The sequence below is a fragment of the Orycteropus afer genome, unplaced genomic scaffold (assembly GCF_000298275.1).
Source record: "Orycteropus afer afer isolate SDZICR_OR568_19922 unplaced genomic scaffold, OryAfe1.0 scaffold00197, whole genome shotgun sequence".
Lineage (NCBI taxonomy): Eukaryota > Metazoa > Chordata > Mammalia > Tubulidentata > Orycteropodidae > Orycteropus > Orycteropus afer.
Genome location: NW_006921784.1, coordinates 4,830,647 through 4,844,204, shown reverse-complemented (window position 1 = coordinate 4,844,204; position 13,558 = coordinate 4,830,647). Strand labels below are relative to the sequence as shown.

The 13,558-nt window shown below is 44.6% G+C and overlaps 1 protein-coding gene and 1 non-coding gene across 2 annotated transcripts in view; one reads left to right on the top strand and one right to left on the bottom strand.

Moving 5' to 3' along the window:
- KREMEN1 (kringle containing transmembrane protein 1) overlaps positions 1-13,558 on the bottom strand; it is an 83,489-nt gene that overhangs the window by 42,326 nt on the left and 27,605 nt on the right. Inside the window, exon 4 of the mRNA XM_042781933.1 lies at positions 11,214-11,305. Coding sequence (XP_042637867.1) covers positions 11,214-11,305 — 92 coding nt within the window. The remainder of the gene's footprint in view (positions 1-11,213; positions 11,306-13,558) is intronic.
- On the top strand, positions 12,290-12,396 carry LOC122150677. Its single transcript, XR_006163794.1, has one exon. It is a non-coding gene; the product is annotated as a U6 spliceosomal RNA (small nuclear RNA).

Genomic DNA, 13,558 nt, shown 5'->3' with positions numbered 1-13,558 from the left:
AAAAAAAAAAAAAGACGTTGCTTTGTTGACTTGGACATTTTTTCTAGATATGACAGATACCCAGGTTGCTCCATCCTTTATACATTCCACTTGTCATCAAGTTCTGACTTCCTTCTGAATGCATCTTATATCTAACCCTTTTGGTCTTATTATCTCAGTGGGCCATCATAGCCCAAGCCCTTATCCAGTGGATTTAGCAATCTACACTCATCTTCTCCTTCCCAAACTTCCTTCCTCTGATCTACCTTGTAAATAAATGGACACTGTGCCCATCTTCTGAAAACAGGGCTTTCATCTGATCAATTCTGATATTAAAGGTCTGACCTGGTTCCTTTAATGTCCACTTCTCTACTCCAGGCAGCCTAGATGCTAATCCATACTCACACCAATCTTGTACCCTTCCTCCATGCCTCTGTCACGTTGCCCCTCACCTGGTACGCACTGTCCATCCGTTTCCCTATCCACCTTTCTCCATACTGACACCCCCAACTTCCACAACTTCCTTCCATCTTCAAAAACTCACAGCAGTGCACCTCATCACTCAACATTTACATAATTAGCGGGCTGCTCTCCAATTCTCCAGTTTTGTTTATAACTTGGATTCCTAATTATATCATAATATCGAGGGTAGCAATGATTCTTTATGTTTACGTATAGTCCTTGGATGTCCCTGGTGGTGCAAACGGTTAAGTGCTAGGCTACTAACTGAAAGCTTGGTGGTTTAGACCCACCCAGACGTGCGTTGGAAGAAAGCCTTGCTGGTCTGGTCTGGAAGGTCATGGCCATGAAAACGCAATGGAGCACAGCTCTGCTCTGACACACACAGGGTCACTGTGAGTCACATCAACTTAAGAGCAACTGCAACTGGAATTTATATCCCTTACAGACCCAACAAGTGCTGGTGTGAAGACTCTCAGTCAAACCACCTATGTTCTCCTCAATAATTTTCCCTTTTCAAGTCACTATGCTTTCCACAACTGTGCTTTAGAACACTTTGGAAATACCATGTCCATTTGGTTTAAAAAGTCTCGATTTCTGTGTGTGGCAAATTAAATAACGTCCACTGCCAAAAATAAATAGTCCAGTGCATGGCAGACCTGAATCCATGAAATTGCATTATAAGAACAAACATAAGGTCTTTTGTTGTTCTTGGGTCCAATGCCACCAGGTCCCAAACAGAATGGTCACAGTGGCAGCAGCGGCAGCTGACGCCTGGTACCAAGGCCCTCAGTCAGTCAGATGAAAAAGGAACGGGAAAAAATAAAAGAAGGTTAAGGAATAATGCCTTCTAGGAGTTAGGCCACAGGACCAGGCCAATGGTGGCCTGTTCTTCAGGGAACGCACTAATCACCACAATACCTGTTGGTACTTTCACGCCTACCATGCACCAGGTCCCGGACTTAGAGTTGGATGCATTTTACTCATTTAATCTTCAAAAATAACCCTGACAGGAAAGCATAGAGGAGGAAACCAAGGCTCAGAGGGAAGTCACTTTGCCTAAAGCCATCCAACAAGTAATGATTCAAACATGAGCCATGAAGTCCACACTCTGTCCACTGGATCGTGTCCTCTCTTTTATGGGAAGAGATCGCTCACCATATCACCCACAAGGAATATTTGTTGAGTGCCTGTTATGGCTGTGCTAGGTGCTACGGAAGGCTGTTGAAATATATGGTTCTTTTCAGTGGTGGCATAATGCCTAAGGCATCTGACTGTTAACCAGAAGATTGGTGGCTCAAACCCACCAGCAGCTCTGTGGAAGGAAGACAGGGCAATCTACTTCTGTAAAAACATACCACCTTGGAAACCCAATAGGGGTCAGAATCGACTCTATAGCAGTGGGTTTGGTTTGGTTTGATTTTTGGTTCCCATGGGTAGCCAAACAGTTGTCCGAGGGGCCCTGTAAGCTCCATCTATACCACTCCACAAATAAACCCAGAATCCAGTTAAATTGAGTTTGATAGGCGAAGGCAGCAGTCAAGGGAATCTTCGGGCTCCCCTTCAACCCTAAGGACCGTGGGTGGCCTAGTTTCTAAGGCATTCGACTGCTAAACAGAAGGCTGGTGGTTCAAACCCACCAGTCACACCTCAGAAGGAAGACTAGTCAATCTACTTCTGTAGTGATACCACCTTGGAAACCCAAGGAAAGGTTGCCATGAGTCGGATCCGACTCAATAGCAGTGAGTTTTCTACCCTAAGTCTCTCGTACATAGAAATTCCCAAGCTACCATTGCTCCAATCTTCATCTTCGTATAGCTTAGTCTAGTTGGGAAAACAAAACGAACTACTCACATCCAGCAAGAACAGACAGGGCAGTCTAAAAAGGTTCAAAAAAGCAAAAATGCTAAGTAACTGAAACAGAAAGACAAAGCCCAGAGGAAAAAAAAAATTCGTCTGCATAATTTATATTCGTCATGTTCACTTCCATGTTGTTTTGGCTACATGCTCAAGTTTGAGGCTGTGAAATAGGATGGCGCACAGAGAAAAGGTCACTGATCCCCAGCAATAAAGACGTGTGGGACGGAGAGAGACCCTGAGGCCGGCACAAAGCTGAGGATGTGGACGCCATGCAGAATCCAGCCACGGGCAGCCCTTTCCCAGCTGAGAACAGCTGGGCTGGGAACACCCGCGGAGCCAGCCTGCATTCTCCAGGGCGAATCTGCTATGCAACAAATGCTTCCTGGATACCATTGCAGCCTGCTTCACTCCAGGGCCTGGGATTCCCCCCCCCAAAGCAAGTAGCTTAGAGCTAACAGCATGAACTGCAGACCCTCTGTCGCCACTGAGCTAATCCTTTGCTGTCCACAATGTCAAAAAGGCAATCCTAATAATTCCTCATGCTATCAGAATCTCAAACTTTAATTCCCAAACAATCCACAAAGAAAATTCTGAAGAATGACCTCAACAATAGCCTGGCTACGTCCCAGGGCCCCTATTTTCAAGGCAGTAAAGGAGCTGTTCTCAAGTACTGGAAGGAAAGGGCCCTGCACTCGCTGCCAGGAATCCTAATTTGAATCCATCCAGCCTAGAGTGTCATCCTCATCAAATCCCGTATCCACTCTAGCCACAATTTCCTCCTCTGAAAAATGGGGGTGGGTGGGGGAGGGGAGGAGCAGACACACCACCTTCATCACAGGGTTGCTGACAAGGTTAATTGTGAACATAAGTCCTTTGTACACAGTAGGTGCTCAGTAACGGCAGAAACATACTAAGGTCAGTGTTGACACTGAGATGCAGAAAGTACCAAGAGAAACAAAGCATTGGCTACAATTAAGAGACTATCTTGACCACCACCGCCAAAGCATCCTTGGCTTTTTATCTAGACGCAGCTTTGAACATTCTCAGTAAGGATCCCAACTGGAAGGCTTTACATCCTGTTTTTGGAGGGGTTGCATTTTAATAAGGTAAATACCAAAAGAGTCCCCACTGCCACTGAGTCAATTCTAACTCATAGTGACACTATAGGAAAGAGTAGACCTGCCCCTTAGGGTTTCCAAGGCTGTAAGTCTTTACGGAAGCAGACGGCCTCAGCTTTCTCTACGGAATGGCTGGTGGGTTCAAACTGCTGAACTTTTGGTTAGTAGCCAAATGCTTTTTAAGCACTGCACCACCAGAGCTCCTTACTAATAGTTTACTGCACTGCCATCGAGTGGATTCTGACTCATAGCGACCCCCATTGGGTTTCTGAGGCAGTAAATCTTTACGGAAGTAGATTGCCCCACCTTCCTTCCATGGAGCAGCTAGTGGGTTTGAACTGCCAACCTGCTTGATTAGCAGTCAGATGCCTTAGGCACTGTGCCACCAGAGCTCCTTTACGGACAACAAATCTTGCACCAGTGTGGCCACAGGCTGAGACTGAGCGAAGGTCCCACGCTGCATGCTACTGTTGGCTATCTCTTAGAGCTGGTCTGTGGGGACGATACAATCACTAGACAACTTCTTGTGGATTTAAAGGGAGAAATCTCACCCCAAATCTCTAAAACAGATCTGAAGAAGCTATAGAGAAATGTCTCCTTAGACACTCCATGCTCTCCTAAGCCATATCACCATCTTTCTGGATCAAGTCCAAGCTTGGTACCCAGACCACAGACTTTCTGTTTTCTGAATCTGTTTATTTCTTCTCCGACCTATCTCCTATTTGTCCCCTTCCTCCTCCTCCTTCTTCCTCTTTTAAGTAGGAGCCACATTCTTTATTACTTTTCTTTTTCATATTTCACATCACCTTAACAACAGCACAATGTTCTCCCTTTAAATTAAAACAAACTTAACACAACTTCAGGAACACTGTGGGCCAACGGAGTTTAACAGAGATAGCATTGCTGGCATAGAAGCAGCAACTCAAAAGAATGCAACTTACCAGTGTTTCCTCAAGATCTCTACCTCTTCTCCCTACTCCTAGCTAGCCCCGGTCTTTTAAACTCAGGGTGCTCGGGTAAGAAAGACCCCTGCTAGTTGGGTTTGAAGGCTGAGGTTGAACTTTTCCGTGGATGATAAGCTGATGGGCCTAACTACACAGAGAAAGATGAGCTTGGAATATCTTTTTTTAAATTGTGATTTGGGTGAAAATTTACAGAGCAAATCAATTTTCCATTCAACAGCTCATATGTATTTTGTTTGGTGACACTGATTGCAATCCTTTCTCCTCCCACTTCCTCCCTGTGTCTTCCTTTCCTTTGCAGTCCTGCCCGCTGAGCTATCTTCCTGTGCAAAGGTTGACCGTTCTAAGGAGTGTACTTAACCTGATGTAATTCACTCATAGGCCTATTTTTTGGTTGGAAGTTAAGCCATTTTAATTCTAGACCTGAAGGGTGATTAGAGGCCATGGTCTTGGGGATTTCACCAGTCTCCATCAGGCAATTAAGGCTTTTTTTTTTTTAAATGATTTGGACTTTTGTTCCACATTTTTCTCCCCCTCTATCTGTTGTTGTTAGGTGCCATTGAGTCATTTCCGACTCATAGAGACCCCATGCACAGCAGAATGAAATACCGCCCGACCCCGCACCAGCTCCACAATCCTTGCTATACTTGAGCCCATTGTCGCAGCCACCATGTCAATCCATCTTGTCGAAGGCCTTCCCCTCCTTCGTCAACCCTCCACCTTACCAAGCATGACATCCTTCTCCAGGGAATGGTCCCCTCTAACAACATGACCAAAGTAGGTGAGACGAAGTCTGTCCATCCTCGCTTCCAAGGAGCATCTCAGCTGCACTTCCTCCAGGACAGATCTGTTAGTTCTTTTAGCAGTCCATGGTACCTTCAGCATTCTTTGCCAGCACCACAACTCAAAAGCATCAACTCTTCTTCGGTCTTCCTTATTCATTGCCCAGCTCTCACATGCATACGAGGCGATTGGAAATATCATGGCTTGTGTCAGGCGCACCTTAGTCCTCAAGGAGACATCCTTGCTTCTCAGCACTTGAAACAGTTCCTTTGCAGCCAACCTGCCCAGTGCTACACATCGTCTAATATCCTGACTGCTGCTTCCGTTGGCCTTGATTGTAGAACCAAGCAACGTGAATTCTTTGACAACCTCAATCTTTTCTCCATTTATCGTGATGCTGCTCATTGGTCCAGTTATGAGGATTTTTGTTTTCTTTATATTGAGATATAATCCACACTGCAGACTGTATTCTTCAACCTTCATCAATAAGTGCCTCAAGTCATCCTCACTTTCAGCAAGCAAAGTTGTATCGTCTGCCTATCTCAGGTTGTTAATGATTCTTCCTCCAATCCTGATGCCACGTATTTCTCCATATAGTCCAGCTTCTTGTATAATTTGCTCAGCATATAGATTGAATAAGTGTGGGAAAAGGATACAACCCTGACACCCTTCCTGATTTTAAACCATGCAGTGTCCCCTTGTTCCGCTTGAACGACAGCCTCCTGGTCAAGGTACAGGTTCCTCATGAGTTCAATCAAGTGCTTGGGAATTCCCATTCTTTTCAATGCTATCCATAATTTGTGAGAGACCAACAGCCGTCTCTTAGGTGGGATCTTGGATGTTCTTGAGTCAGTTCACGTCCCTTCCGTCTTAAAATTCACCACTGTGTGTGTGTGCATGTGATGCACACACCAACTTCCTTTTGCCTCAAATGCCCTCCTTACCTCTTCCCACCCAACTTCTACAACTGTGCCACTCAAATTGAGGTCCTGCAACCTCGGCACCCCACGAACTTGTCAGAAATGCAGAACCTCAGGCCCACCTAGACCTACTCAATCAGAATCTGTGTTCTAACGAGACCCCAGGCGACTGGAGGCACCTTGGAGTGGGAGAAGCTCTGCACTAAGCCTTAACTTCTTCTAGAAGCCTTCCGTGACAAACGTAGCCCCTGCCTCCTGCCAGGCCAGGCCAGGTGTCCCTCTGTACTTTCCTGTAGAACCTTTTGCTCACCTTACTTATTACTGAGTATCTTGATATGCTTATCTATTTGTGTGTCTCTCTTACTTCCTCTACCATGGGCTCCCCACAAGTCACAGACTAGGCTATCGTAACCCCCTGCTTTGTACAAGATCTAGCATGTGATCTGAGCTTGAGAAAAATCATTCATCACAGCTAATGACATGTAAAGTATGTCTAAAGTCCTTGTGTACATTTAAAACTTTAGTAACTAACTTTAATAATTAATTCAGATACCTGTGAGCTATATACAAAAAGTATTACAGATCATGTTGCATATTTCAATCTAGATACTTTCGGTATTGTAAAATTAAATAGAAAAAGTTATTTTTATCACGGACGCTTTCAAACATACATAAGTGTGGGAAAGAATACTAAAAATTACCCATCACTCAGCATCAATAAAAATTCATATATATTTTTTTTACCATTTTTATTTCATCTATTTCCCTCCCCACCACCTAGATACTTTCTATTTAAAGCAAATCCCAGACATGAATTTTATTTCAACACAAATACCTTACTATGTGTCTAATTAAAAAGGACACTTAAAGTATATATAACCACAATGCCATTATCACACTGCTATGGATTGAATTATGTCCCCTAAAACATATGTATACCCTAAACCCCTCCACCTGTGGATGTAATCTCATTTGAGAATAGGACTTTCTCTATTATGTTAACGAGAGGACACCAGTTTGGAGTGTGTTTTAAACCAATCATTTGTGAGCTATAAAAAGAACAGATTAGGCACTGAGAAGGAAGCTAACTTTAATAATTATTCAGATTCCTGTGAGCTATATACAGAAGTACTATACCTCATGTTACATTATTTCAATCTAGATACTCTCAATCTTGTGAAATTAATAGAAAATGGTATTTTTATAATGAACACTTTCAAACATCCCCAAGAGTGGGTCACAGGAGGGGAAGATACACTCCATGTGAAATCATCAAGGAACCAAATAAGAGAAGCTGAAGAAGACAAGGACCTTCCTCCTGAGCCAACTCCCCTAGAGGCAGCACCCTGAATTCAGACTTCTGGCCCCTACTGTGAGAAAGGAAATTTCTTTGCTAAAGCCACCCACTTGTCCTATTTCTATTATAGCAACACTAACAAACTAAGATGCATACCTAATAAAATTAACAATAATTTCTTAATATAGTCTAATACCTATTCGATACTCAAATTCCCCAACTATTTCAAAGATGAATTTTTTATAATTGAGTTTGTACTACACAAGTGAATTATTATTATTATTATTATTTTAAATAGTTGTTTACTATTTTTCAGCAAACAAAAAATAGTTCCCAGAGATGAGAAGGCAAATTTCTCACACCTGTGGCCTCAGGCCCAGATGAGTTATACAAAGAAAATGACATTTGCCTTTAAATGCCATTTGCAGGTTTTCCCCCCAACTCACAATGACACTGTTTAGTTTCAAAAACCGTACAAAACTTTCATGAACATCCTCGGGGAGAAATAAAACCCACTGCCACTGAGTCGATTCCGACTCACAGTGACCCTCACTGGGTTTCCAAGGTGGTAAATCTTTACGGAAATAGATTGCCCTCTTTTCCTTCCGTGGAGTGGCTTCTGGGTTTGGGTTTGAACCGCCAACCTCCTGGTTAGCAGTCAGATGCCTTAGGCACTGTACCACCAGAGCTCCTAGGCAAAAATGTAGCAGAGTAAAAGCCATGCTGAGGTCCTCACTAACATGCCCCTCAAAAGCAACAAAGCAAAGGGGAATGAGGATGGTAAGGATGACTATTTAACAAAATAAAAACAAAAGGGCAGATTTTAAGCCACATGACTATCTCCCCCTTCAACAGCCAAATATTTCCCCCTTCAATAGCCAAACCGGCAGGGCTTTGAGATCTAGAGGATGGGACCTAAACAAAACAAAACAACATACCCACTGCCATCGAGTCAATTCTGACTCATAGCGACGCTCATTGGCTTTCTAAGGCGGTAAATCTTTTCAGAAGTAGATCGCCCCATCTTCCTTCCGTGGAGCAGCTGGTGAGTTTGAACCGCCAGCCTTCTGGTTAGCAGTCAGATGCCTTAGGCACTGCACCAACAGAGCTCTGGAGGGTGGGATCTAGAGGGATGGTAAACCTGATGAGATGAGAATTTGCTTTTAAAATCTGCATTGCTCCAGTCTGTAATAAGAGCGCAGGGTTTCTGAAACATCCTGGCGGCTGCAGTTTGAAGAACAAATCCAATTACCTTGGAGTTGTTCTCCTTTTAATGGTTAGTTCTGATCCATGTCCCGTAGGTCAAGGGCACAATTGAAGCTTCTCTTTGCCCCTTTTGAATCATACCTCATCTCTGCCTCCCTGCTTGTTTTCACTCTTCATGTTACGAGCTGAGGGGCAGAGATTCCGGTCTCTAAACAATGACCCACCATTCAACCGGTCTCTGCTTTGTTCCGAAACACTCATTCTGCCTGGCTCCTGCTGGGACTGTTATATTCAGATATGAACTTTCCAGGAATCTGATCATGTCACAGGCCTTTTCCTGTATGACAAGCTCAGTGCTAATCATGAATAGCAGGCTTCACACAGAGGGTTAGTATTATTCATGACAAGCCTGTTTCCACATCCAGAAATAGGGCAGAAGTGGCCTGAAATAGGCTGCCTCCCAGTTGCGGCCTTCAGGCAACCAGCTAGGCCTCTTGCTGCAGACAGCCCCAGCGCTTTTCTCAACGATGTGAATCAGAGGCACCAGATACGAGGTCCTGCCCGACTCAAGGTCTGCGGCTGGCTCTGATGGGGGACCCTGGTGGCCCCAGGGTGGACTGAAGCGTTTTGCAAAGCACCAAAGCCAGGCACCACCACTCACTTCCCCTAAACCAGGTACTTGAGTTCTCATTCCCAACTTCTCCAAGTCTGCCTCGCCAGAGCAGGTCAAGGCCAACTTTAGGAGTATTGAGAGGTTTATCAAAAAGGTGGTCAGAAACGGACATAATGTTTAATTTCCCTTATTCGGTACAGCGAGGCACATCGGACGAATACTACAAATTGGAGGGCTTTGTATCAGCTTGCTATTAATTCTCTCTTCAGGCGCCTAGAGTCAATGACCATGGGGACCAGCTCCTGTTGGCCCAAATGATATTTTATAAATCCAAGCCGAAGAGGATTATCTTTCCACATAAAAGTGCCCAAACCGAAATCCCTTCCCCATCCCTGAGTGGAGGACATAGGCTGGCACTCAAAGACTATCTTTGTGTAGAACAAACGGACCGAGGAAAATCTGCCACCACCCCCCACTGCCCTTTCCTTCTTTACAAAACTCGAGCCAGACGAGACCATTTTCATTTTAAAATTTTGACTAAGCAGACTGAGCGAAAGCCTACTTCTCAATTTCGTGACTGAATTAAGACACAGTCAGGCTGGGAGGACAGTGCAGCTGAAGCCTAGCTGTCAGGTAGTGGTGACATGTGGAAGTTTAAATTGTGAAAGGTAAGCACTGGGGCAGCAGCACTTTCACGTGGGGGCATCAAATTCAGACTGTTGTTCTGGTCCCGCCTGAATCTCCACACCATTCTATCTACACAAACTTCCTGACCGGAGGAGTGAGAAGAGGGCGGGACAAGAAGTAGGTTTAGATAATAAGGAAAAAAAAAAAGCCAGGCAGAATGATGATGAATGAACTGATCTTCTCAGCTGAGCTCTGGTGGCGTAGTGCCTAAGGCATCTGACTGCTAACGAGAAGGCTGGAGGTTCAAACCCACCAGTCACTCCTTGGAAGGAAAACTGGGCAATCTACTTCCATAGTTATGTTGTTGTTGTTGTTATTTGCTGTCGAGTCGGCCCCGACTCATAGCGACCCCTCCTTGGGTTTCCGAGGCAGTTATCACTACGGAAGTAGGATTGCCCAACCTTCCTTCCGTCCATAGTTATACTGCCTCAGAAATCCAAGGCGGGGGTGTCGCTATGAGTCAGATCTGACCCGATGGCAGTGAGTGAGAGGGTCTGCGAACCTGTTCCCCGGCTTATTCAAAGGCATCATCGACGGTACGTGAGCAAGTTCCTTTTGGTACCAGGTTTAGTTTCAGTTTTGTACTTGGAACTTTCTGTGCAACCTGTCTACAGGAGTTTCCACCTTGTTTGAAAGCATCCTTCTGGGGTTCCCTGCTAGAAGATACCCTCCCCGAGGGCCAGGGTATCTCTTTGCCTTTGTATCTAGCAGAGAACAAACATTTATTATGGGAATGAATGCATGAAAGAGAAAAAAGACCTTCTGCTCAAAGACTGAAGAAACTGGGTTTTCCAGCAGTGGAAAGGTATGGGTGAGTTATTATCCTCAGAAAACATCAGAACAACTTTATGCTAAAAGAAAGAACTTTTAGAACAAAAGAACTGGGGGAAAGAACTTGAATAGTGGCTTTGTATGGTATTCAATCCGGTATTTACTGAATATAATTACTTCAGGGAGCATGTGCAAAGCCAAATAATAACAATCAGAGCTCCTTAGTTTTACTGTCTCTAAAGCAGTTCTTTATTCGTTCCAAAAAGTACTTTTCTAGCAAGGTACTTTTCTAGCCTGCTCTAAGCTGTCATCCTTTGTATCTATGAAGGAATCAGTAAGAGGAAATTAAGGTACGAATTCTAGTTGGGTTTACCCAGTAAGGGGGTGGGGTACTGAGGGAAGTGGGCATTTCTATTCCTGGAAAGCCTCAATAAGAGCAGTGACGCCTTCTCCCGGCACCTGTTTTCTGAAATCCGCCTGCCTGAGCCTGCCTGAGCTGGTCGGTGGTCTCCCACCATGTCACTCTTAGCCTTCAGATCACGCATCATATAGTCTTACTCTGGCAGGCAGGTATCTCGCAATACTTCCAGTAGACACCGTCCTCGTGCTCGGCCACATAGCACCAGGGGCTCACGTCTCCATCTGGGTTCCTGTCGAGGAAAAGGACACCATCAATAACCTTTCTGGCATTTGAAGGCAACTGGTTCATTGCTTTCCAGTTCCACAGAAAGGGATCACTCCGACTTTGGGGTTCTTTCCCGTGACTGGCTCTATCTCGATGCCATCTCTTATCAAGAAGGAAAAAACGGTAATACTATAAGACAGAGCTTTCCGATCTGACACACAGTCCAGTTTGGGGAGGAAGTGGGCAAAGGTGACACAAGTTTAGAAAAATTCACTGCAGTGTAACCAGGACAACTGACCACCAACAAATAATGCTAAATAGCACTGGCGCCTGGAATGTGCACACTGGGATCCCACCTCAGAGAGAGCACGGGCGTTCTCCCACACCACTGACGAGAACGTGAAACCACACAAACGGCCAGGCAGCAATTTGGTAATTAGAATCAAAGACCCTAAAAATGTGCAAAACCTTTATCTAGCCAATGTCTTCTTTAGGAATTTATTCTAACAAAGTCTTTCCTTACAAAGGTGTTCACCAAAGCATTTTTATAATATAAAAAAATTGGAGACAAACAATATCCAACAACAGAGGACGAAATATAAATATACTATGTTTACACAAAAGAAGTCAGGCATCTAGGAACAAGGCAGTGTAGAGGAACACTGATTAATACGGAAACCATCCCCCAAGAAACCAAATAGCTGCTGTCAACTTGACTCTGACTCATGCGCCAGGTGTGTCAGAAGAGAACGGTGCTCCAGGAGGGCTTTCAAGGGGTGACTTTTCAGAAGCAGGTCACCAGGCCTTTCTTCTGAGGTGCCTCTGGGGGGACTGGAGCCTCCAACCTTCTGGTTAGCAGCAGACAGAGTGCATTAACAGGGGCGGAAATTAATATGGAAAGATAGTTACAGTATCTTAACAGGTTCTTTGCAAAGGCAGTTATAAAACACCATGGATGACACGATCCCATTAATCCCTCATATAAAATATGCAGAAGTATTTATCCCTCGTGCTCCCTTCAGCAGCATATATACTAAAATTGGAATGATACAGAGAAGATTAGCACAGCCCCTGCTCTAGGATGACACGCAAATTTGTAAAGCGTTCCATATTTTTAAAAGGTGTGATCAACAGAGTATCACTAAGGAAAAGGAAGACACAGCGAGGTGCACAAGAAGTACAGACAACAGAGGTAACACGTTTACATACACAACACTGCATTATCAGTGGTCACAAACACTAATCTTTGGGTGGATACATAGGTAGACAGACAAGAAGACCAGGTATGGGGAGGCAGATGGGAACATATCCATGACCATACACACAGGTTTGTCAGATGATATTCCTATATACTGACGTATTGGTATGTGCTATAAAAATGTCCACATATATTACAGAGCTAACAGGGGACAAAGTTAGGATAACTTCTTAGCCACAACCAAGCACCTTGAGGGAGTGAGTCACTGGGCCTGTGGACTCGGGATCATGGTCACGGGAGACAGCAAGTTCAACTGGAACAGCACGGTACACAAAATCACTGTTCTACATGCTGCTTTGATGAGTAGCGACTTGGGTCTTAAAAGCTTACAAGTGGCCATCTAAGATGCAACTATTGCTCTCTCCTCATCCAGAGCAAAGAAGAGTAAAGAAAATCAAAGCTGTATGGACTTTGGACCATTAGTCATAGGGACTAATGGACCATGGGAACCTCAGCCTACATGACCTTGAGACCAGAATTAGATGGTGCCCAGCTAACAATGCCAACCACTCAGAAAGAGATCAAAATTGAAGATCCTAGGTAGAGTGGCATAGTGCCTAAGGCATCTGACTGCTAACCAGAAGGCTGGCAGTTCAAACCCACCAGCCACTCCTTGGAAGGAAGGTTGGGCAATCTACTTCCATAGTGATACTGCCTCAGAAACCCAAGGAGGTGTCACTTATAAGTTGGGTTCGACTCGACGGCAATGGGTTTGGTTTTGGTTTGGTTTAAGAGAGTGGGGGAAAAAATGCAGAACAAAATTCAAAAACATAAAAAAAAGTCTAGGGTTGTTGGTCGGATAGAGACTGGTGAAACTCCTATGACTATGACCCTGAGTCACCCTTTGGACCTGGAATTGGACCCACTCCTGGGGCTCACTCCTGTGGCTTAACTCTCCACTAAACAACAGACAGGCCTATGAGCTAAACAACTACACCCGGGAGATGCACTCCTCAGAATAGCCAACCAGGGAGATCAGAAGGGCAGCATTTGCACAGGGAGAAAGCTATGCAGGCAGGT